Source organism: Amblyomma mixtum, chromosome 1, assembly GCF_055824585.1.
Source record: "Amblyomma mixtum isolate Tamu chromosome 1, ASM5582458v1, whole genome shotgun sequence".
Classification (NCBI taxonomy): domain Eukaryota; kingdom Metazoa; phylum Arthropoda; class Arachnida; order Ixodida; family Ixodidae; genus Amblyomma; species Amblyomma mixtum.
This window is the reverse complement of record NC_143012.1, coordinates 157857922-157883556: the sequence shown is the minus strand read 5'-3', so window position 1 is coordinate 157883556 and position 25635 is coordinate 157857922. Positions and strand designations below refer to the sequence as shown.

The following is a 25635-nucleotide window of genomic DNA, read 5'->3' as shown; positions in this document are numbered from 1 at the left end:
CTGGATCCATCGTAACGCTGGCAAAACGCCAGTGCAAACGTAAGCGAAGCGACTGTAGCGACGGCCGCAATAGCCGATAGGTGCCTTCAACACGCGGCCGGCGGTAGCTTTCGTTTCGGCTGCTGCTAGGCCGCACTGCTGGAAGCAGAAATCACGGAGTCTGCGTTACGTGATGTTCACGTTATGTTTCACGTCACTTAGTCCTGTGTCGTGATAGGAGAATCCCAGGTTTGAATCAGAGCGGCGGGAGAAACTTTTTCAACTTCGAATCCAAATTGCTTAGAAGTAAATGGATCTTTCGCTGCCGCCTAAGTGGCAACAAAGCCATGACATGCCGAACTATCGGATTTTGCTATAAAAAAATATTAATAGTGCTCCCCTCAGTGTCACTTTAATAAGGTTTGAATGAGCTGACTGGTGATTTAAAATACCTTTTTTTGAGCGAGGCTGGTACCTACAACACACCTGGGTTCCACTAGCACTCGCGACAATACATATGTCCAAAAACTGCGAGCATCCCTGCGATGGCAACTCATAGGTGAAGTTCAATCCAAAGGCACACTCACTGAAGAGGCCGCCGCGGTGGCTCAGTGGCTATGGTGCTCGGCTGCTGACCCAAAAGACGCGGGTTCGATCCCGGCCGCGGCGGCTGGAATTTCTTTGGAGGAGAAATTCTAGAGGCCCGTGTACTGTGCGATGTCAGTGCACGTTAAAGAACCCCAGGTGGTCGAAATTTCCGGAGCCCTCCACTACGGCGTCTCTCATAGCCTTAGTCGCTTTGGGACGTTAAACCCCATAAACCAACCAACCAACTCACTGAAGATTCTAAGGATTCCGTTAACTACTGTAATGGCTCCTTCTGGAGACAGAATTCTTCTGGCCCGCAATGCACACTGACGCTAAGAGGTTCGTTGCCTCTTGCGATCTATGCCAGCGCACAACTCCGAAGGGTCACACTCCACGAGCGCCTTTGGTCCGAGTTCCCGTCATTGAGACCACGTTTCAGAAGGGGGAAATTGACATTGTTGGCCCACTCAATCCAATGTCCGCTCAAGGCAATCGATACATTCTGACCATGGTGGACTATGCCACTCGGTACCCTGATGCAGTCGCACTTCCTAGCGTCGAGACTATGGGGTCACTCGCGTGCAGACGGCCGGGAAGGCAAGCTTCCGTGCCAGCTATGCGCAGGCGTTCTCGCGTCCCCAACCCGTGGCGCAGAGTCACAGCCACGGCGGGTTCGGACGAAGTAGGCAACGAACAGAGTACGCTAGGAAACCGTTTATTAACCTAGCGCCAGGCAAAGCACACTTCGGAAGAATGTTCTATCCGATAATAGATGGTTCAGCAGCTTACCAAGTCGTCGTCGACTGGCGTTGGATAGTCCGGGGAGGCGCGGGCAGGACGCGGGGTCGGCGGAGCAGTGGAGCAGTCACGCCGCGGCAAGAGAGAGAGCTTCGAGAGCCTTTGTTCCCGCGCGAGCTCTCCTTAAACCCCTACGACATTGACCCCCCCTTGAGGAACCGGTTGCAATCAAGAGTCGTTCACCCCGTCCCTAAGGCGCCAGGGCGTAGGCGTGATGTCACGTCCGAGCTGGGGGTGAGGAGAGTGGCCGCGTACCCCCCTTTCCCCACGCCCGGCGGCGGGCGCTTCGTCGCGTGACTCGGCGCGGGGCGGCGAGGGATATCTGTATATCCCACATCCTCCCCTCCTTAAGAAGCCTCCCAGACAGAGAAGCGGGCGCAACGTTACTTAATCTTCTCCGCCATCCAGGGATCGAAGATGTGGGGTTTAAATCGGGGGAGATAAATCCGTTCTCCCCGTTTTACCGCGGCTGACACAGTTCAAAACCACGCGGGCCCCACCCCGTGGTCGTGTACGCTACCGAGCGCACGCCGACCACGGCGGGCCTTGCTCTGCGGGAACAAAGGAACGACACACTGGCTGACAGAAACAAGGCATTTATTACTATAACAACAATAACGCCAGCTAGCAACAAAATACACTGAGGAATCGAGGATGTCCGACTCACCAGCACGGTTACGAGCGAACGTTCGCCCACGGTAGGGCAAAGGGATAAACTCCGAGGCCGAACGGGACGGGCTCGGCGGTAGCAAGTTCCGACCAAGAGGCGCCCATCGACGAAGAGCGGAGCCGCGTGCGAAACGTCCACTCTCCTTCCCAGCCCCCAGGAGAAGAGCCAGCTATCCCTCGCGCGCGCGCGCAGCAAAACGCCATCCGTGGCGCTGGTTTCGCTACGACGCGAGCGCCCTCCCCTGTTAGTTAAAGTAACCAAAACTGAGAAGAGCGCGTTTCGGAGGAGCTAACTACAGTAGGGGGTGCAATGCGGGAAAGTGACCGCAGGGGACGAAGGCGTCCCCACATCCCCCCAACCTTAAATAGACCCACGCGCCTGCAAGTTACATGCTATGGAGGACTCTCTTGGTCTTCATGCACTTGAGGCAGGTCGTGCAGTGGAGGTCACGCCGACAGAGTGCACGCAGTCTTCCGCGGTATTCCGAAGGCGGCGTGAAGGTCTCCGCTGGGACGACTCGCATGGCCGCGGACTACGTGTCCGCAGGCCCGCGAAGAGGAGGGCCGGTTGACCACTGCAGGCCAAGATTCTGCAGTAGACTGCATGGTAACAGCAGCCAGAGGTGGCTGCTGTCTGGTCTCGCCACGGCTGCCCCGGATGTGTGCGGCGAACAGGATACAGGCCGCTCCGTCGCAGCAGGCGGCAGCGAGAGGATGTGCACAAGACAGCAAGCCGGAGTGGCTCCACTGGATCTGAAAAATTTCCGAAACACACTCCGCATGCCTTTAACGTAGGTCACGGGAGGGGAAACGGCGTACACAAGGGCCTCGTGGCTCAATGCTCAACTCGCTAGCAAAACGTGTCGGGCGGCTGTGCAACGCAAAGTTCGAGTGAACAAAGCCCTTTCTTGAGTTGAACCAGAATGCTCAGTTCATGCGAAGTTACAAAAAAAAAACGGGTGACCAGCAAAGTGCGCCCCTCTCAACACCACGGTCCGGTGGTCGTGTCACTTTTGACAAGGTGCAGGCAGCTATGAATAGCCTTAGGCCTCACTACCATAGTGACGGTCGACGACCCCCAACAAAAGAAAGACCCGAAACGGGTTTCGTGCGCGCAGCCGCGAGGAGACATCAGCGTTGTGGGATGGTCCTCCCCGCTCACTGCACAAAACAGCTTCTGAGCGATCGGCGCCCACCGTATCGGACGGTGCCGGAACGCCCGGTGCCGAGCTGCAATACCAGCGAGCTCGTAGCGGCACCCGTGGCAACAGGCCACCCGGCTCCCGGAGCCGCGACTCCCAGAGTCGAAAAAGAGACAGCGAGAAAATATATACAGGAAACTCGGACCACCCACGCGGCTTCCGTACTCACTCGCTTCGGGCTCGGCAACTCCGCGGGCGCTAGGCCTCGCGCTCCCTCGATGCGGACCAAGTGGTTCTTGAAGCAACTCCAGGAAGAAAACTTCACAAAAAAATACATGCTGAGCATGTCGAAAAGTTCACACATGCTGCAGCGCAATACACCTCGCACTCAAGAAAGCATGCCGCAGGTCCTAGCGATCAAAATTCACACTAGGCCTACCACTTGTGAAGTCCGGACAAAGAGCGTTCCTCGAACCGAACAGACTGTCGTCCAATGTTCCAAGAGCAGGCCTCACGTTGGGCGCCAGATATGGGGTCACTCACGTGCAGCCGGCCGGGAAGGCAAGCTTCCGTGCCAGCTATGCGCGGGCGTTCTCGTGTCCCCAACCCGTGGCGCAGAGTCACAGCCACGGCGGGTTCGGACGAAGTAGGCAACGAACAGAGTACGCTAGGAAACCGTTTATTAACCTAGCGCCAGGCAAAGCACACTGCGGAAGAATGTTCTATCAGATAATAGATGGTTCAGCAGCATACCAAGTCGTGGTCGACTGGCGTTGGATAGTCCGGGGAGGCGCGGGCAGGACGCGGGGTCGGCGGGGCACTGGGGCAGTCACGCCGCGCGCCAAGAGAGAGAGCTTCGAGAGCCTTTGTTCCCGCGCGAGCTCTCCTTAAACCCCTACGACATTGACCCCCCCTTGAGGAACCGGTTGCAATCAAGAGTCGTTCACCCCGTCCCTAAGGCGCCAGGGCGTAGGCGTGATGTCACGTCCGAGCTGGGGGTGAGGAGAGTGGCCGCGTGCCTCCCTCTCCCCACGCCCGGCGGCGGGCGCTTCGTCGCGTGACTCGGCGCGGGGCGGCGAGGGATATCTGTATATCCCACAAGACCGAAATGGTAGCCGAATCGCTAGTCGAAATGTTTTCCCGTCTTGGAGAGCCTAGAGAGGTCCTCAGTGACAGGGGCACTAATTTTACGTCCGAAAGAATGAAAGAGGTTAGCCGGTTCTTGTCGGTAAAACAGCTGCATACCTCTCCCTACCACCCGATAGCGAATGGCCTAGTCGAACGGTTTAACGGCACGCTTAAACAGATGCTAAAGCGCATGTGCCAGGAGAGGTCGACCGATTGGGATCGCTACCTGGCTCGACTCCTGTTCGCATACAGGGAAATACCCCAATAAAGCCTCGGCTTTTCCCCATTCGAACTCTTATATGGGCGAAACATGCGTGGGCCTCTTGCTGCACTTAGAGAGCTTTGGACTGATGCAACCACCCCTAGCGAGCTTCGAACTACATACGAGTACGTCCTTGCTCTGCGGAACAGACTGGAGAATACCTGTAAACTCGCCCACGAAGAGCTGGAGCGCGCAGGAGAGCGTTACAGCCGCTACTACAACCTCAAGAGCCGAAAACGCTCCCTCAAACCGGGGTTCGGCACGCTGCCGCCTCTTTTTGTACATGTGTTACAAATATTCCGCGAGAGGGCAGTGGCTTAGGCTGCACGTCCCGTTTTGTTTCGTTTTCTTTTGGTTTAGTGCGTGCCGTTGGAAGGGGAGGAGCGGCTCGAACGCCCATGCTCTCCGGTTGGTCTCCCCGTTCGTTCTTGCGTTTTCCCTTGCCACTCCAGATGGCGGGGCGCTCTACCGACATCGACCTTGGGCTCCTGTCCCCCATCTTCCCGGAATCCTGCCTCCCGGGGGGAGAAGACACCGGCCATAAACAAGCGAGAACGGTCTCGGTTTCGTCGCGTTACGCGACGTGCGGTATACTAGGCCAGCCCGGTTAGGAAGCGAAAGTGTCCGTTGGCTCCAGATGTCTAGCGCGCATCCGGTCCACTTGGCGGAGGATTGCGCAACCACGTAGGGAGGAATTTTGGGGTGAGGGATAAACCCTCACATCAGTTCTGAGCTTTCCCATTCGTTAAAACTGATGTCAGGCGGGAAGCGGTAACACAGTTCAATTTTGCGTGTGGAAAGGGCGCGGGACCGGGGAACTCGTGAAGAGACCCGCGCCCGAGGGCTTTTGGCTCTGGCTACTCGTAGCTGTCAGGCGCTCGGTCGGGCCGAGCTCGGAGGTAGCGGCCGTTGAGAGCTGGTGCAAGGCGCGCCACTTCGACTGTAGGGACGTGGTGTCCCTCGCCTCTGTGAAGGCGGTCGGCTAGGCCGGCCGCGGATAGTTTGGCCGTACTGAACCTTGTACCCATCTGTAAATAGCCTGTATAAAAGTTCTTCGTTTCTCCGTGAATCACTTCGCCTGGAAGTCACTTCATCGAGAAGCCCTTCAAGCGGTGCATCCAGTTGCTGGAAACCACCGGACCAACACCACCGGCACAACTTTACTGGCGCAGTCGACAGGATTGGTGCACTGCAGAGGCCCCCAGGAGAGGACGAAGTTCGGTATCCAAGACGAGATACCGAGTGGACGACAGGCTAAGGGTACGAAGGTGCGAGGAGCATCGGGCGTGAAACGCCGAAGACAAGGCCTTCAGCGGACACAGGCTGGCATCCGTGAGCAACGGCGGCAATTGGGAAATTGAAGCGGACACGACCTTCAGCGGACGCCAAGTGGCATCCCCGAGCAACGGCAGCAGATAGCGGCTTCAATCGGCACCTTAAGAGGTCGACTCCATTCTTGCCCGAAAAAAGGACACTGCCAGCAGCTCCGAGTGAGTTCCCTGGTTCCTTTTTCTTGGCGGTCACTGTTTGACTACGGCGGGCGTAGTTAATGATAACCCGATTTGGGCACCTTAACCCCGACAAGGCATCCACAATGAACAGCGATAGTGACAGTGGTGACAGTGGGGACGGTGGTGACAAGGGCAGCAATGAGGTGTCCAGGCCACGGCGTAGCCAAAACATTGATAAAGAGCTAGAATTGTACGAAAAAAGATAAAAGCCTTAGAGCTTGAAATGCAAATCATTCGTGCTCGAAGCCAGAATGCTGCGCCTTCCGAAGACGAACGGTTGAGACAGTACGCTAAGCTACTCGCCGGCGCGTTCCCCAAATTGCCTGCAGACGGTGAAGTGCCCGTCTGGTTCGAATAAGTGGAATGCTCGCTTAGGGCTTACAACGTTCCGAAGGAACACTGGGCGCAGCTTGTGTTCCCGGTGCTGGCCGAGCGGGTGACCTACTTATCGACTCGGTTCACCGCAGAACAGCACAGGGACTACGATAAGTTGAAGACGGTGGACCTAGACGAGTTAAAACGTTCAGCCGCAGAGTACCAAAGGCGGTTTTCAGGGGCAACCAAGAGGCGCGAAGAGACTTGGAAGGGTTTTGTCACACGCGTCCAGAGTTATTTAAATTTTTATTTAAAGTCTCGGGGCGTGTCGACTTTTGACAGACTTGTGAAGCTTCTGGTCGCCGACCAGCTCAAGGAGGGGCTATCAGAAGAAGCTCTCAAATATGTCAAGCTGCGCGAGGGTGAGAAATGGCTGAAAGCGGATGAGATAGCCGCATTGCTACAGACGTACGAGGAAGCCGCCGGGAAGGGAAGCGCACAGAGGAAAGCCGACAGCTTTAAGGGTTTTTACAACCGCCCAAAACCAAGGACTGCGTCCCCACCTGTGCAGAAGCCTGGGGCAGAGCGAGGAGACATAAGGGCTGCAGTCAGGCCAGGAGGAGAAAAGAGAAAGGCATCGCGATCGGGTGGCTGTTTCCGATGCGGGAGCTGGCGGCACATTGTTGCGAACTGCCCCATTTGATCGTGAGAACCCAGCTGACAAACGAGAGCATCCGCCGCACGAGGATAAGCTAACGGCACGTGTGTCCACCCATGCCATGGAAACCACGCGTCCAACGCTCAGGGACGTTAAAATCAGCTGTCGGGAAGCAGTTATCAGCGCCATTGTGGACACCGGCGCAGATATCACCGTAGTGCGCGAAAGCCTTGTACCTGAGGAGTTTGTATCCCCAAATGGGACAATCGATCTCATCTCCGCCTGCGGAGAAAAAGTAGAGGCGAAGCTGGCAGTTGTTCCGTTGAAGCTGTATCGTGGTGCTTCCTTAATTGAAAACGTGAACGATGCGACACCGGTGACGTGTGCGCTCACTGACAAGCTCACGCACGCCGATTGTCTAATCTCGGCAGACGCATGGGAACAGCTGCACGACACGCGCAAATCGGACAGCGAAGGTCTCGTGCAGGCGGTTCGAACTCTGTCGCCGCCAGGTGAAGACAGACCGGATGAATCAGGGCCAGACGAAGGCGCCGAGCCAGTCTTGGCGTTCGAATGCGAAACCCTACCCCAGCGGATGGCTGACAGTAATGAACTTGAGCGAACTCGGAGCCGATCATCCCCTTCAGATAGAGAGGTTAGTAAGGCGCAGAGCAAGGCTGCAGATGAGCCGGCTGGTCGCGACGGCATGAAGCCGGTTGAAATTGAGAGCGTGCGAGTGGAATGGCGCGTCCCGTCAAGTGCTTCAGAGAGTGTTGACGCAGAGTTGCCGGATGTAGCTGAGTCAGACATCCAGGTTGAAAGAGAACAGCAATCCCGGCCTGCCTGCACTGAAATGAGCTCCGAGAGCGTGCTGGGTGACATGCAAGATGTTGTCGAAAGTGGCCAGGTAGCCGACGCGCGTGAGCGCGTGGAAGACATTTGCGCTGAACCGCATGAGCATGAGGACACGGGTGGCTGGACAGGCGCTGGTGTCCCGTGGGAACTCTCGTTGCCCACCGACGCGGAAACAGTGCATCAGGTGTGTTGCAGCGATGACGCGGTTCAAACAGCGACCTCAGTAGCAGCGGTGGCGCACGAGGAACCCGTGTCGCAGCTGGTGAGAGCTTATTCTGAGACAGCTAATGCAGGTACAGACAATAAGGCAGCAGAGCGATTACCAGATGAAAGGAAGTGCAGTAGTAGTGACAGGGATTGCGTCAGTCACAGTGGCCAGAACAAAGGAATACCGGCACACTTTAAGCAGAGAATGCCGTGCGTGAGAGGGCCCTCAGCGCACAAAAGTGCGTCTAGAGTGACAACCCGCAGCCTGAGTGCGCTGACGGCCGGTGTCACAATTGAAGCAAAAACAGCGCTGCGAAAGGGGAATATCGTCACTGCGCGCACTGCCGGTGCCGCAGGGATGTTCGGTCGTAAACGGCAAGTGCGGGTGTTCGACCCGGGAGGACACCGCAGAAATCGTCGGTCGCGTTGGCCGGGGCCAGTCCACCCTTAACTACGTTTGCCTGCTACGAAATGTTTGAATGCCGTAAGGAAAGCTCTGCGCGAGGCGATTTCACTGACCATTCTGGACCCGCGAAAGCCGTATCTGCTTTTTACAGACGCGTTGGCAGTAGCAGTGCGCACATGTTTAGTGCAGCTTTCTGGCCACGGCACTCAGGCGCCGAGAGCCTTCTCCAGCCACACCGTTGCAAATGCGGGGGGCTGCAATCGAGAGGGAGGAATTCGGGTTATTCTGGGCATTAAATAAGTTTGAGACGTAGGTGTTTGCCGCCACCGTGACAGCCATCACTGACTACAATCCGCTCTCATTTCTTAGAAGCAGCGTGCCCCAAAGTGCAAAGCTTACGCGCTGGGCTCTGGCGCTCCAACGCTACAATATTAACATTCAGCATCGCAGGGGAGTCGACCACGGTAACGCGGATGCCTTGTCTAGGATCCCCAACGCTTGTTGGAATAGTACAATGGCTGACGTCCCGCAGTGACCGCTGGGAAACTGGACCAGGGAACAGTGCACACTCACCCGTTGGACTTAAGAGACACACCCTGATCCAACCCAGCGAAAGTGGTAGTTTTCTGTGTGTGTTTGTTTAGGGGACTCTCTAGCGTGTATCTGTGAAGTGTATGACGAAAGGCCGCGGCATGCTGGCCCACCGGCTCCTGCAGCTTACTCGTCCCGATGTACTGAACTGCTATACTTGCCGAACCCTTTTTGTTGTTTGTTGCCTCGGCTTATCTCTTAATAGATTAGCCGAGTCTTGGGGGGAAGGTGTAGGGTACGGCACGCTGCCGCCTCTTTTTGTACATGTGTTACGAACATTCCGCGAGAGGGCAGTGGCTTAGGCTGCACGTCCCGTTTTGTTTCGTTTTGTTTTGTTTTAGTGCGTGCCGTTGGAAGGGGAGGAGCGACTCGAACGCCCATGCTCTCCGGTTGGTCTCCCCGTTCGTTCTTGCGTTTTCCCTTGCCACTCCAGATGGCGGGGCTCTCTGCCTACATCGACCTTGGGCTCCTGTCCCCCATCTTCCCGGAATCCTGCCTCCCGGGGGGAGAAGACGTCGGCCATAAACAAGCGAGAACGGTCTCGGTTTCGTCGCGTTACGCGACGTGCGGTATACTAGGCCAGCCCGGTTAGGAACCGAAAGTGTCCGTTGGCTCCAGATGTCTAGCGCGCATCCGGTCCACTTGGCGGAGGATTGCGCAACCACGTAGGGAGGAATTTCGGGGTGAGGAAAAAACCCTGACATCAGTTCTGAGCTTTCCCATTCGTGAAAACTGATGTCAGGCGGGAAGCGGTAACAGAGTTCAATTTTGCGTGTGGAAAGGGGCGCGGGATCGGGGAACTCGTGAAGAGACCCGCGCCCGAGGGCTTTTGGCTCTGGCTACTCGTAGCTGTCAGGCGCTCGGTCGGGCCGAGCGCGGAGGTAGCGGCCGTAGAGAGCTTGTGCAAGGCGTGCCAGTTCGACTGTTGGGACGTGGTGTCCCTCGCCTCTGTGAAGGCGGTCGGCTAGGCCGGCCGCGGATAGTTTGGCCGTACTGAATCTTGTACCCATCTGTAAATAGCCTGTATAAAAGTTCTTCGTTTCTCCGTGAATCGCTTCGCCTGGAAGTCACTTCATCGAGAAGCCCTTCAAGCGGTGCATCCAGTTGCTGGAAACCACTGGACCAACACCACCGGCACAACTTTACTGGACCCTTGCAATGGAAGGGACCCTTTTCGGTCATCAGCCGCCGGGGTGGTGTCGACTATGAAGTTGATTTGGGTAATGGCCCCCAAAATATTCCATATCGACATGCTGAAGAAACACAAGCAAAGGAAAAACGACACCATTGTGGCCGCCGTCGGTGCAGTAATTTCGGCAGAGGAAGACACAGACGGTGGAGAGATAGAGCTTCCTAAGCCCTCCCAGACACAGTCTATCAAGGTTGTAAATATTTCCCACAGACTGGCCAGCGGAGAGAAGAAGGTTTCTCGTTCAAACATACCACCAGCCTCTAGAGTTTATAAAAGGAACAAAGTCCGCGAACAGCCGCGTTCTCTGCTGAAGTATTAAGCTTCAGGAATACAACTTCCGCGTCGAGTATATTAAGGGCAGCGAGAACATGGGCGCAGATTACATGAGCCGGCTGGAATAAGTGTTCAGTTGGCACTACTGCCTAGATGCAGTGTGTTTTGATTGGTGTGATGAAATCGTACATGATGTCCTTGTATATTTGTGCTTGCCTGATTGTTTAGATTAACAGTGACTTGTGGAATGTGCTCAGGACATGGATGCCGAACTAGAGTGTTGTGGTGCTGTGCGGGTTCTGATTGGTGCATACGTGGTGCGTGCGCGTCATGAACCCTGATGAGTAGCGAACGATCCTAAGTGCATCAGATAGACCCAACTCCTTGCACCCCTCTGTGGGTAACAGTCACGTCGTCACCAAGATTCGGCGCTTGCGGACGGCTAGAATATTCAGAGACAATATTCTTCAGTGGGGGGCAGTGTCACAAGCTGTCTCTCTTGTAGAGCGGAAGTTACGGGATCTCCCAGCTCCTCAGAACCGCGGAAATTACGGGATGTCACCGCCCCTCCGAGCATGCCTCGACATGATTCTCCGGGGCAGCGACCGGACGGCGCGCGTCCGGACGATGGGGCGCCGCTCGACCCGGAGAGGGAATAAAAGGGGAGACCGCCGCCCGCCCTGGCAGTGTGCTCTGGGGAGATGCAGTCTCTCCGGTCACTCAAACGGCCGTTCTCTCGGGGAAAGTGTTATTTTCTTTTTTTCGCCGAGCCCGCGATCAACTACTCGTTCTTCCTCCTCTGGCACGACCGCCGCTACTGAACTCTGCAACTACGACGCTCCATCGAACAAGAAAACTGTGAGAACTCCTTTTTTTTTGCAAAAGACTGTCGTTTAATTCAACATTGTTTTCGCCTGTGTTTAAACCTTGATCTGGCTAGTATTGTGCGTTGTGTTCATTTTCGTTATATTCTTCTTTTACCGCAGTGTTTGTTCACTGCCGGGTTTTTTTGTTTGTTCGATTATTATGCAGTGTAATTTGGACTACCAGTTGTAAATATTCAATTGTTTGGAAGAACGGTGACTTACTGTGAACTTATTCCTCAGTCCCACACCGACACACGGGCTTCACGGGTTTACCGGCCTAACTTTTAACTGTATGCTCAAACTTCATAGAGGGACGACGGGTAACCGTAAAGGGGATCCCGCGCCTCTGTTGACCGTAAAGGCGGGGGTTTGTGGCAAAGAGCCAAGGTCGCCGTGCAGTCACTATCAGTTTTAATTTTGCTGAATAGAGAGGTTTACTAAGCTTAAAATATGAAGCTATCGCGTCTTATTAGGTTTAACAGGAGCTAAACAACGAGTAATTTTATCAGATTTGGTCGAGGCGCTCCTCGCAGAATGCTGCGTAGTTCACAGAGCAAGCTCAGCGTACCATCCTCAGACGAATCCGCTGAGCGAAAGGTTTACTCGGACGCTCGGTGACATGAGCAGGATGTATGCCACTCCAGACCACTCTAACTGAGGCCTCGTACTACTGTTTGTAACATACGCCTATAATACCGCCGTCAAGTCTACCACTCAGTTTTAGCCATCCTTCGTCCTTTACTGACGCGAACCTACTTGCCTCCTTGCCACTATTCTCCCCTACTACCCTGATGCCTCAACTGCTCGCCTGCTTCTGAAATCGCCCAGTATGCCGAAGAATGCCGCCAATCAGCCCTACCTCTCACGTGCCACGGTCAACATAGATAGAAAGAGTGCTGCGATTCTGGTCAACCCTTCAACCGCCTACCTGCCGGCTCCCTTGTTTGGCTATTGGTCCCTTCTGGCACTCCTGGCCTGTCATCCAAGTTCCTCTCCAAGTAACACGGCCCTTGCCTTGTTTTATAACAGAGTTCCCCCGAGAACTACGTCGTGGAACCATTGACCCCCTCCTCTGACAACGGCCGTCGGGCCCGGGAAACCGTTAATATTAGCCGCCTGAAGCCTTTCCATGCGCCCGTGATGTGCACGACACTTTCAGTCGTCAGGATGGCTCCCTTTTTCCCGGGGGCCATTGTAACGACGAATTGGTTAGTGCTGCTAGAACCGCTGACTACCTGTGAACGCCGATCTGTTCTTTGTGCTCGAAGTGCCAAAAAAACCCTTGCCGACGGAATAAATATTTCCTCGGGTAAATGACAGCCATTGTTTCACTATTATACATAGCTGTCTGGTTACGAATTAGTGATTGGTAGTTGACACCTACAAATGTCTGCTTGCAACCAGGAACCAAGCTGTACCAGTAAAAAGTTAATTATTACAAAGTGGTTTAGCCAACTTATTAGGTAATCTGATTTGCCTTTGTTTCTTGTGTCAGTGAAGACTGGTTTACAATGCCGGAAGAGCCGTGTACTATCTTAGAAAGCCTATTTGTTAAAAGTTAGTGCTAAACTTCGCGGAGAGGGCTGCAAACTTCCATGTCGAGGGATACATGTAACCCACGTTTCATGACCTGTGAGGGAATTCCAAACGCATAGTGCCTCTCGCGTCGTGCTACTTTCCACTCATATCAGTGCTACCGAGCAATAAGATTACTGGTGGTGTATTTTTCTGAGGAGCTGCCAGTTCAGGCTGTTGTCACGCGTAATACTGACCTTATTTCTTTTTTATCTGCCCACACTACTTCATATCGGCGAGGGGGCAATAATAACGGCACTATCACTCTGTTTCGCTGTGATTTACGTTTGCCCAGTGGGGAGTTATGGCACGCTTGAGCGAACACACGTTGTACACATTCGAAACTCTGTAACCTTACTACTGCAAGGCAGCCTGGATGATTGAGTGGAACGGCCCGTGACTATTGCAGCTTGATGCCAATGGTGTTGTTCTGGTAAATCTCCCCGGTTATTCAGCATCTGGTCCCATTAAATCGTGTCAGGACACGCTAATAGCAGAGGGGCAGCACATGTGGCACAGTGTAAGCGGAGAGGACTTGCCGGCGATAGTCTTCCGCGCACGGATTGCGCCGAGGCTTGCTTGAAACACGTAATACATGTTGAGCCGCGGCATCAAATTAAATGCCTTGTGATGCACCAGCGAAGATGAACGTTATTTCACCAATTACAAAGATTCAATACTCTTCTGGAATATCATGCAGTGCGTCAACTTACACGCCCAATGCGCACCTCACATCACCTACATAATAATCTTAGCTTCGATTGAAAAAAAAGCTTAATTTGACACCGTATTCTGGATGATATCTCACTCCACTTCCATTTGTTGATGAACGCTTGAACATGTTCGTCCTAGTAGTGCTACACAGCCTCTGGAAAACACGCGCGATGGACCGACATTGTGAATCTGCTGTTTCTGCAAGAGATCACTTCAATAAAAAGATTCTTCATCCAAGGGAAATGTATGCCAAGACCGATTTTAAACCGTAGTGGCACTCGCTCTATGTAATGTGCTTTTAATTGCCTTTTTTCTAGTACTTCATTGAATGGCTCTGTTGTCTTACGATGTACTAGTGATATTTACTTCATACGCATCTTTTAGAGTGTTTGGTTGCTTAGGTGTGTCGTAATGGATACCATGTTAATTTGGAACTGTTTTTCTACTGTTATGTAAACAGATCATTTATAGAGAACATTGCATCACTTTAATACATACAATTTCAGAGAAAAATATTATGGACGATTGAGTATGATTAGGCCAGATGCCAGACACATGCGCTATCACTTCGGTTTTCTCTTCGGTTTTGGTTAGGGGCTCGCCTGTACAGTGGGCTGTACGGTGAAGGGATGCAGCAGCAGCAGCACAGTAGGCATGGAAGAATAAGACGAGGTATAGAAATTTTGTAGATTTATATCTCGATGAATATTCATTTTCTGTTCGGCTCATACTCATTAATATCTTGTGAAACGCATTTCCGAGCCACTTCTGTGTCGCAAATATTATTTAATGCGAAGAGGCTTTGCTGCAATAGGTTTTTAAGAAGTGTGATTTTGACGCCACCAGGGCTCAGCCATTCCCAGCAGTGGCCGTTTAGTGATGATGGGTAACCTTTTTAACACGACATCTGACTAGTCTTGTTGCAGATGCACCTGCATTTATGAGTTTGTTGGTCTGCTGAGCGGAATATTCTTTGTGGCAATTAGACGAAATCTTTAATTACTTTTTGATGATTTAGAAAACTGAAATTTTTGCTGTCTTATAAAAGGTGAATGTTGGGATCCAAGCAGGCAGTGACAAGGCGTATGTTGGCTAACATCAACCGGAAAGTAGCAAGCATGAGCTGAAATAAGCCCCTAACCTTGCGCTTTTATTCCCTTGTTTTTACCTCTCTGTTGTGAGCATCAACAGCGAGCTGCATGAAGCGACCAGGGAATCTATAATTATAACTCTTGCACCGCCACTCGTGCAGCACGTGTGGCGCTACCTCAACGCTGGGAGCGATGCAGCTTGCTCGGCTGCTTTTCTTCAGCGCGTATTCGGTGCGCTCATGAAGAGGATTTTCGTTGCCCATGACCGAGACGGCAAAGCATGAGGACGTTTAACTCCACAGACAGAATAGAAGCCGTAGAGCTGTCGAGACTAATAAATAAGCGCAAGGTAGCCGACATCAAGAAGTTTAACATGGAGAAAGTCGACCGTGCTCTAAAGAGCGGAGGTAGCCTAAAAGCAGTGAAGAGAAAACTAGGCATAAGCAGAAACCAGATGTATGCGATAAGAGACAAAGAGGACAATGTAATTAGCAATATGGATGAGATAGTTAAAGTAGCCGAGGAGTTTTACACAAATCTATACAGCAGCGATTGAAATGAGAATGTTACTGAGAGAGGCTGTGTAGCAGAGCAATGAGTCATCCCGCCACTAACGAAGGAGGAAGTAAAGAAAGCCATAGGAGCAATGCAAAGGGTAAAGCAGCTGGTGAGGATCATATGACAGCAGATTTGTTGAAGGATGGAGGAGAGATTGTGCTCGAAAAACTATCCACCCTGTATACGGAATGCCTTGTTACCTCGAGCGTACCTAATGCTTGAGAAAACGCTAACATTATCTTAATTCACAAGAAAGGAGACGTCAAGGACATGAAGAATTACAGACCGAGCAGCGTATTGTCTGTTTCCTACAAGGCATTTACTAAGGTAATCGCTAATAGGGTCAGGACAACCTTAATCTTCAATCAACCAAATGACTAGGCAGGTTCTCGTATAGGATACTCGACAATAGACCATATTCACGCTATCAGTCAGGTGATAGAGAAATGCGCAGAATATAACCAGCACCTATATGTAGCGTTCATTGATTACGAGAAAGCATTCGACTCAGTAGAAACATCAGCAGTCATGCAGGCATTGCGGAATCAGGGTGTAGAAGAGTGTTATGTGAAAATATTGGAAGATATTTATAACGATTGCACAGCTACCATAGTTCTCCATAAAGTCAGCAATAAAATTCCAATAAAGAAAGGTGTCCGGCAGGGAGACACGATCTCGCCTATTCTATTCACTGCCTGTTTACAGGAGGTATTCCGGGGCTTGAAATGGGAACAGCTGGGGATAAGAGTTAATGCAGAACACCTAAGTAATCTGCGACTCGCTGATGATATTGCCTAGCTAGGTCACTGAGGACATCAACTGTAAAGCATGATCAATGAATTAGGCAGGCAGAGCAGAACGATGGGTCAAAAATTCACATGCAGAAAACCAAAGTAATGTTCAACATACTTGCAAGCTAACAGCAGATTACAATTGGTAGCAAGGTGCTGGAAATGGTAAGCCAATACATGTACTTAGGGCAGCGGTAGTGATCCTAATCACGTGAGCGAGATAGCTAAAAGAAGATGAATGGGGTGGAGCGCATATGGCAGGTTCTCTCAGATTATGAATAGCATTTTACCAATATCCCTGTAACACCTGTATCTTGCCGGTACTTACCTATGCGGCAGAAACAAGCAGGCCAACAAAAAGGGTTCAACTTCAGGACAGCGCAGCGAGCTATGGGAAAAAAAATTATAGGTGTAAGGTTGGAAGACCGCAAGCAGGCAGAGTGGGTGACGAAAGAAACGCGTGTTAATGATATCCTAGTTGAAATTGAGAGGAAGAAGTGGGCTTGGGCAGGGCATGCAATGCGAAGGCCAGATAATCGCTGGTCCTTAAGGTTAACGGAGCGGATTCCAAGAGACGGCATACGTATCAGGGGCGGCAGAATGTTGGATGGGTGGATGAGATTAAGAAATTTGCCGAAATATGGTGGCCGCAACTGGCGAAGGACAGGGTTAATTGGATAGACATGGGAGAGGCCTTTGTACTGCAGTGTGCGTAGTCAGGCTGATGATGAGGATGAGAGATATCCGTGCTACATAGGACTATGAATGAGATAGAATTACTTTTAGCCTTTGAAAATGCTTTTAATGAAGATAGAGACCAGGCAGATTGTCTTCCATTTTATAAACTCGTCCATTGTAAACATCTGGATAGAAAAGAGGCGACAGCCCGATGCGTTTTGCTGTGTGCCTGCTCGGCACTCCCACGCGAAGGGCTCGCTATGAGCGCTACCTCTGCGCTGTATGAACCCCTATAGAAGAGGGCATTGTAGATGTGCGTGATCTTGTGTATAGTCTCTTTCCAAGAAGGCCATGTAAGTTTCTAAGATGTGTATTGTCAAGGAACATATCAGCTGGAACACTTGCCTCTCTGCGACAAGAACGACGAGAAATGGTACCTAAGGCAATGTGAACAGGAGAGAGCGGCATCTTTTGTGGCACATACAAGATGGTTCTCTTCCCTAAAAAATAAAAAGTGCTGGTTTAGAGTTTTCTTATATTAAAAATAAAACGCTTTTTCGTTCACTTCGTCCGTGTGAATTGCGATAATGAAAGCGGTTGCTTTTATGCGAAGCATACTACTTTAGCTACCACTTCAGCCCTTCACCGAGGTTATGCGCCTCCAAATCACGTGATACATGACGTCACACCACGTGACACGATGACGTCACGACAGTAGAGAAACGGGGGCCCACCTCGCGCCGTCGCTGTGGTTGTGCGCCTCCAAATTGCGCGACACGATGATGCCACACCACGTGACACGATGACGTCACGACAGATCGCCGTCACGCGCTGGGAGAGGGAGAACGATGCCATCGCACAGACGCCGGAATGTCCTCGAGCGGCATTCCCGCGCATTTCGAACGCGCGTTCACACTCGGTGTAGGTGAAACGCTCGCTCCACCGGGCAGGCGGACGCGGCTTCCGTGGCAATCCACGCGCTCACCCAACGCGCGTCTCGGGGTTAGTCGGCGTTCCGCTGTAGCCATGCCGTTGTCTTCCCCCACGACGAAAGCTTCTAGTGGTTGTATTAAAATGACCAAGTATTCAACCAAGGGAAGCCATGTATTACCAAGCCTAGCCATCAATATGCTTCGCATCTGACTAGGCTTAACCTTAGCTAAGCCTCAGCCAATTTTCAATTTTACACCCCCATGCCTTGATGTCCTATTTTGACAACATACTTCTATATTCGTTAATACTTTCACTATAAGCTTTAATTTTTCCCTGCTTGGTAATCAGGCTTTATAAATCGTAAAGGCACGGAGAAAAAATCGGCGAGCAAAATAAAAAAATCCACGGACAAAAGTACTAAGCTTCGCCTTAAAGGTGTATCGAATAGCGTTAGTTGGTTAATGCCAATATATGCGAAATTGGCAAATCTCTACTTGACATTCATAAATCTCTCGGTGTACTCATACCACACCTGGTGCAGGGGTGGAGCGGTTAAGCGGTGGACCATTTCCTCGCGATGGCAGGTGCTGCTACCACTGGTGCATGTAAGACCCAGGATGCTTTGCCCAAGGAACTTTTAAGGCGGAAGCCTTTAATGTCTCATCGTTGTAAGCAGCAGTTGTCGACAGAAAATGTCACGCTTTTCAATTGGTGGAAACGGTCGTGACGTCACAGTGCGCGAATTTCAAACCGGGCCAATTGTACTTTGGCTAGTAACCATGCAACCAATTGAAGGGATCGTATAGTGATGCTCCAAGTGGGACTGAGCTTAGTTAATTGCTTAATTACCCAATTAGCCTAATTAGCTTTACTACTGAGGCCATATAAATAAATAAATCCGATTAAGAAATTGGTTGAGCTCAGGAATCGAACCCCGGTCTTCGGCGTGAGAGACGAGCATGCTACCCACTCCGCCATGCCTGCTCGATGGTTTGGAATGAACAAAGGCGCGTCTAGTGAATACGGTGTCTTCACTCACTCCCATACTCCTCCATTCCCTTCCCGCGAGGTTTAGGTGTCCACGGACAAATGAGAGCCAGATACATTTCCTTTCATCAAAAACCAATTTACTGACGAGCGAGGCGTAGAACCGAATGGGCGATGGCGTTCTATGGACTCCTTGGCAGCGTTGCAAGACGCTGTCGCGTTCCACTCTTAGGGGCATCAGTGACCACACTTTTGGTCAAAAAAGTGCCCCCCTGAATTTTGTGAGACAGTTACTGCGTAATTTCCTTTCCTCAAATACAATTTTCATTTCCTTCATTACGGCTCCTCTTTATCTGTCTTCTTTCACTCCCACTTCCTCCCTTCCTCTACGGTGCGGTTCAGGTGTCCACCGAGATGACAGGGAATTACTGCGCCATTTCCTTTCCTCAAAAAGCGTTGCGTTCAAAGGGCAAGGCATCGCGCTGAACGGGTGGTGTTCCGTTGACTCCCTGGCAGCGCTACAACGCGCTGTCGCGTTCCACTCCTATAGGCGAAGCTGAAGCCTCATTAATTAGCAGTTAATTAGTATTCAGGCATTAATCAGTAATTAACCGTTAATTAGTGATTTGTCATCACTTAGTAATTAGTACTCAATTATATGTGACGCCACCGGTGCCACAGAAACAGCGAAGGTGGTGCGGAAAACGCTTCCGCCTCTACCCACTTTAGACAGTCAAAGTGCCCCCTGAATTTTAGCGACAAATAGATACATACATAATTTTATGAGTTCAGCCTCCTCCAACTGCACAAATCAATTCCAGAACGTCGAGTTCTGTTCCTAAACGGAACCATCAACTTGCGTGAAAATACACACAGCCATCAAGCTCTTCATTATGAAGTCTATGTCCCACTTCCTAGCACTAATTACAGATGTGCAAAACTAATTTACCCTCTGCCTGCTTTGCTTAACCGATTTGGCATACGCAATTCTTCTGATCGCTCGCCTTCGTGCCAACAGATACTTTGTATTGGGGACCGCGTTTTCGCCTTATGTAATGCTTGTTTTCTTTTCTGTTCGCCATGTACACCTCTGTACATACTTGCCTTGGCTTTGCCATGTTTTCAGTGCTTCTTGTGCTGGACTGTATTTTTCATGTTAAATATTGTAATGCTTTTTTCTTTTCTGTTCGCCATGTACACCTCTGTACATACCTGCCTTGGCTTTGCCATGTTTTCAGTGCTTCTTGTGCTGGACTGTATTTTTCATGTTAAATATTATTTTGTACTTATTATACATGTTTCAGTTGCAGATAAGATGTTGATACATATTACTGCATTTGCGGAATTGTGAATTCTTAAAGTGTTTGTATTGAGCTAAATAGCTCTTTGTTGTCTCTGCCGTGTCCAGGGAACGGCAGCTGCATCAGGTCACTATATTGTCACGTTGTAGTGACGGCAGTCCAGCGGTCAGGAAGACACCAGAAATACTTGCAAACGAAGCGCTTTATTTGGGCTGACTTGCGCCCGCAAAAGAACTGAATCACTCGGTGGCGGCGTAAGCAACAAGCGTGCTCGTCAATCGTCGATCTACGAATGCCCGCTGCTCACGGCATCGTTCAATTTAAAGTCGGCAAGGAAACTTCGAGATAACAGGTCGAGATCGTCTAGAGTAATCTGGAAACACGTAGATGCAGCTGTTCATGGCTGCGAACATTCGAGATTAGACCGGTCGCTTCTCGCGTCAAGAAAAAAATAGCACCACTTTCCTGCGGCCTTGCGCGAACGAACGGACACTACAATGATACGTGGCATTACCGCCCCCCTCCCAAAGAAGCATCGTCTCGATGCTTTAAAATGAAAATCAACGCGGAGAATGTTTCAAGAACTTCGAGTCCTTTAGCGTTCCTAATAAGGTGTAAGGACAGCGGTAAAAGCTTCAAGTCTGGCCGTGTCGTCGTCGTCGTCGTCGTCGTCGTCGGTGTTGTCGTAGTTTTTGTCGTATTTGTCGTCGTAGTCGTAGTTGTCGTCGTCGTCGTAGGGATCGTCGTCGTCGTAGGGATCGTCGTCGTCGTAGGGGTCGTCGTCGTCGTAGGGGTCGTCGTCGTCGTAGGGGTCGTCGTTGTCGTAGGGGTCGTCGTTGTCGTAGGGTCGTCGTTGTCGTAGGGGTCGTCGTCGTCGTAGGTGTCGTCGTCGTCGTAGGGGTCGTCGTAGTTGAGGCATAGTCTTGTGTTTTCGTTGATGGAGGATCTTGGTCCTTGCGCTTAGAAGCAACCTCACCTCCAGAGGCTGCTTTATTTAGTTTAACCTTCGGGGGCTGGGGGAGCGTCCACGCATCGCGTAACCTCGGCTAGGAGATACAAAGCGCGGTGAAGATGGCGACGGGGAACGTGATAGGCGGCTCGGTGATGAGCATCCGTCCCGACGCAAAAACTTCTCGATTTCGGCTGGTCGCTGGCCGGGTCGGGGTCGTGGAGCGTCGTAAGAAAACCCTCGGATGCCCAGTCTTCTGTATGGGCAGTGCCGGAGGACGTGACCGGCTTCGCCACAGTGGAAGCATAGTGGACGGCGCTGGTCGGGAGTTCTCCACTCGTCGCATTTCCTCGTCTGTGTGCGGCGCTCGTAGAACGGGCGGGTTGGAGCGAGAGGGCAGCGGTCCAACGCAGCTTACTGTGAGCGATAGGGGCTTGGGTCCCGTCGTCGAGGTGCAGGACGGCGCACTGCTGCGGCGTAAGTTATGACTGGGGGCTGCAGAGGCTGCGTGGATGATGGCGTCACACCCAAGGCCTGCTGAACTTCGCCCCGGATGACGTCATTGAGCGAAGTAAGCTGCGGCTGCGTTCCCGTTGGCAGCAATCGTCGGAGCTCTTCACGCACAACTTGACGTATAACCTCCCGCAGGTCATTGCTGTTAGCGTTGTCCAGGAAGCTTGCTGAAAAAACGCGCTGCTAGCAGTCATACTGGCGGGGTCGGGCATCAAGAGTTTTTTCCATCGTGGTTGCCTCTTCTACAAATTCCGCGACGGTTTTCGGTGGGTAGCGGACGAGGCCGGCAAAGAGTTGCTCTTTGACTCCTCGCATAAGAAGCTTTAATTTTTCTTCTTCTTTCATGTCTGCGTCGGCACGCCGGAAGAGAAGCTTCATCTCCTCAGTGTACATTGCAACGGTCTCGTTTGGATGTTGCCTGCGAGACTACAGCAGCTGCTGGGCTCTCTCCTTTCGCACGACGTTCGTGAAGACCTTCAGAAGCTGCGCCTTGAAGGTTTCCCAGTTCGTGAGGCTAGCTTCCTCATTCTCAAACCAGATCCTTGCTGGTCCCTCCAAGGCGAAGAAGACGTACCTAAGTTTCGTAGCATCATCCCAGTTGTTGAAGACAGCCACACGGTCTAACTGTTCCAGCCATTCTTCGGGGTCGGCGCCAGGCGAAGCGTCGAAGGTTGGTGGCACTCGGGGCTGCTGAAGAATGATTGGAGTCATCGTTTGGGGCAAGCTCATGGTGGACGTTTCTGCTGGCTTTCTGTTCCGGGTAGGGTCCGGCAGAACCCCGAACTCTGGTGCGTCCCCTTGCAGGCGTCGGCTTCCGCGGTGGACTGGACTCAGGTCGTGCGGTAGATGACTCAGAGGGCTTGCGTCACGACTTGTAGGGGGTGTCGGGAACATGGAAGGCTACCCAGCACCTCCACCAGATGTCACGTTGTAGTGACGGCAGTCCAGCGGTCAGGAAGACACCAGAAATACTTGCAAACGAAGCTCTTTATTTGGGCTGACTTGCGCCCGCAAAAGAACTGAATCACTCGGTGGCGGCGTAAGCAACAAGCGTGCTCGTCAATCGTCGATCTACGAATGCCCGCTGCTCACGGCATCGTTCAATTTAAAGTCGGCAAGGAAACTTCGAGATAACAGGTCGAGATCATCTAGAGTAATCTGGAAACACGTAGATGCAGCTGTTCATGGCTGCCAACATTCGAGATTAGACCGGTAGCTTCTCGCGTCAAGGACCAAAATGATAACACCACTTTCCTGCGGCCTTGCGCGAACGAACGGACACTACAATGATGCGTGACAATATTGCGGCTGCTTTTCCCTTCTCCTGAGCCTTATGATGTACAGCCTTGGTCAAAAGTAACCAGGCTGCATGGTTTGCTTATCATTCGTATAACAGAACCCTCACGGCTTCCCTAAAAATCAAGAAGTTCTTTGTTGGTGGGAACAGGAGTTCTTCATACCATACAGAGGTTTAGAGCTTGAGGGCTGGCATAATAGCTTTAATAGCTTTAAGAAATAGCTTTAAGAAAAAAAACGTGCAGCCTGGTTACTTCTGACGCAGACCATACATGTCGGAAATACACATGACGGCTCTTCTCCTTACTTGAAGGTGTAAGGTTGCCCGCTGAGCTGAGTGGCTTTGGCTAATTGGCCCTTCACCTTCCAAGATAGTCACCCGCTGTGTTGTTCCCGTTCTAGTAACCTTCACGTTGCTCACTCCTCAGCCCATGTCGTGCCTTCTCCGTTCATGGCACTCCGGCATCTCCCTCCTGTTCATAGAAGTGGAGGGGAGGATTTCTCTCTCTCCACTTTGCCACCTGCAAAAAATGGCAGGTTGCGCACGCAACACAACGCTGACGGAAACCGGGCACATTTTGTTCGCTGTGGGGCTTCTAATCCTGAAGCATTAATAACCTGCAGTTTTACTTCGTAAGCACGAGCTACTGCCAATCTTTGCAAATGCCGGTCTGCGTGGCGAAAGCATCCACTGTAGTAGCACTATTCACCAATCACTTGTCCACCCTACCCTTGCCCACCTTAACTCTCCATATTGCCGTTCATCACCCACCCAGAATCAAACCCTCTACGTAGTGGAAAAGCCAGTTGATCCCCAGAAGAAGCATCCAACGCCTACCTCCGCTCTTGGAGTGGCAAATTTTTATTATCGGCTGGACCTTTAAGTGGGTTTCTAGATCAGAGCTGAGCAGCAGAGTCTCCCACGTGCCCAGAAGAACCAGTCTCTGCAAGGATATTGGTGGGGGTCTTTCGGACATCCCCAGAAGATGTGGTCGACGCTGGCTTTGCCGCCGCATTTGCTGGACTCCGGTTTAAATCTATCTGGGTACGCATGGCTTAGGACAGCACGGTTAGGAAGAGTTTTAGTTTTGAGTTGTCTCCACGGTACCTCCTGTTCCGTGATCAACATTACAGTCCGCATAAAAACCATACACCAATGCGGAAAAATTCTTTCGGGGATATGAAGCCTCATCTTGAGTGAACATTCGTTACACTGAAAGCAAAAGAGTAATCTTTGAAGCTAAATTCAGCTGCTTTCGCAGTATTGTCTCACGACGTATCTGTTCATGCCGTATTTTTTCTTCAATAAATTTCAGTGCCTTTTTGGCTTTGAAACTTATATTATTCACATAATTCGCTCATCAAGGAGCAGTAACGTTACAAATATTTTCAGACGGGAAGCAGGCACGATTTAGTTTATACAACGACGCGATGCACAATGTAAAAATGACCCCACTCGACGGGAAGAGGGGATCTTGTACACGCTTCATTGATCTGAAGCTACTAGTCGAAACTTTTTTCTCTTTTTCAGCTTCACAGTAGGACTCTCGCTCTACGACGGAGCGGCAACCACTGAAATACATAAAGGTTATCCGAGAAGTTACAATATCGCCACAAATCGAGGAAATGCTTCTTTTCAAGGTCCTAACACATATCTCGGGAGCAACGCCTATTTTTCGCTGGGAGTACGAATGATAAAGACAGACGCTGATTACTACCAGGTAAGTATTGCAAATGTCGTAGCCTGTAATGAATGCCGATTAGCAAAACTTGGCGCCTGGTATGCCACTACCTAATGGTTCCTCTCATCTGGTAACCGCTTGTAAGAAGTGTTTTGTAAACGATGAAGATAAAGTGGCACTCAGGATGCTCGGGGAGGCATACTCGCTGTTATCAGAGGTTTTAGAAATGCATTCAGCCAGTGAATCATTATATCTAAAATAGAAAGATGATTGGGGCACCGAGGAAGAGCCACACATATTTCAGTATATCTTTCAATGGCAGACGGTTTTTTTACCGGAAAGAAAACAAATGCGCAGTTTACAGCATTAGGTAATTCGTTATTTATGTTAGTCTGATGTTTTTCAAAGATGCCACACGTTAGACTGCTTATGAAATACTCAACCCCACGGCCTACTTGGAAAGGCAGGTACGCTGGTGAGCAATGCTGCTATGAGCAACTAGAAACACTACAAAAATATTAGTCAATTTGAGCCGATCGGTCCTCTATTTACTTTCAAAATATAGAGGACGACTTGGGAGAGAAGGCGTTTTTGACGCCAGTGAACTAAAAGAGAACCGCGCCCTCAGCGAAAGACTTCATGGAATTTACCGGGCAGGCCGCCTAGTTCTCCTGCTGGCTTATGTGTATGCATCATCTCTACGTGAAATAAGCTTCTTCTGCGCGCGCGTGCTCATTTTTTTCGCTCGTGCTTGGACACGTTGTGAGGTGAACTTGTTTTGAGCCCGTGCTCCTGCTTTAGAGAAAGCAGCTCGAGTGCGCAGCGTTCAGCAACCAACGAAGAACGCGTTGCTCTCCTCGAGCCTATTTTTCTGTCGAGAGGAAATAATCACGCGCTATATGAAGCTCAAGCGGAAATTAAAGAATAATTTTGGACGAATTGTGAAATGAATGTGCTTCGCGTTTTTTTCTTGTTTTCATATTCTGCTTCCTCAGCTCGACCTGCTTTCTTCCGCTCGTGTGCGGGTGACACGTGTCGCTCACATTTTTTTAACCTTTTCCGTGCTGTACAACTGGCTTTGCGCTAGGCTGCTAACCCCAAGATGAGGGGTCCAACCTCGCCGCATT

The 25635-nt window shown here is 51.2% G+C and overlaps 1 protein-coding gene across 1 annotated transcript in view; it reads left to right on the top strand.

Moving 5' to 3' along the window:
* Positions 1–25635, top strand: part of LOC149369486 (uncharacterized) — a 184497-nt gene that overhangs the window by 51741 nt on the left and 107121 nt on the right. The window contains exon 4 of the mRNA XM_089558858.1: positions 24358–24547. Coding sequence (XP_089414984.1) covers positions 24358–24547 — 190 coding nt within the window. The remainder of the gene's footprint in view (positions 1–24357; positions 24548–25635) is intronic.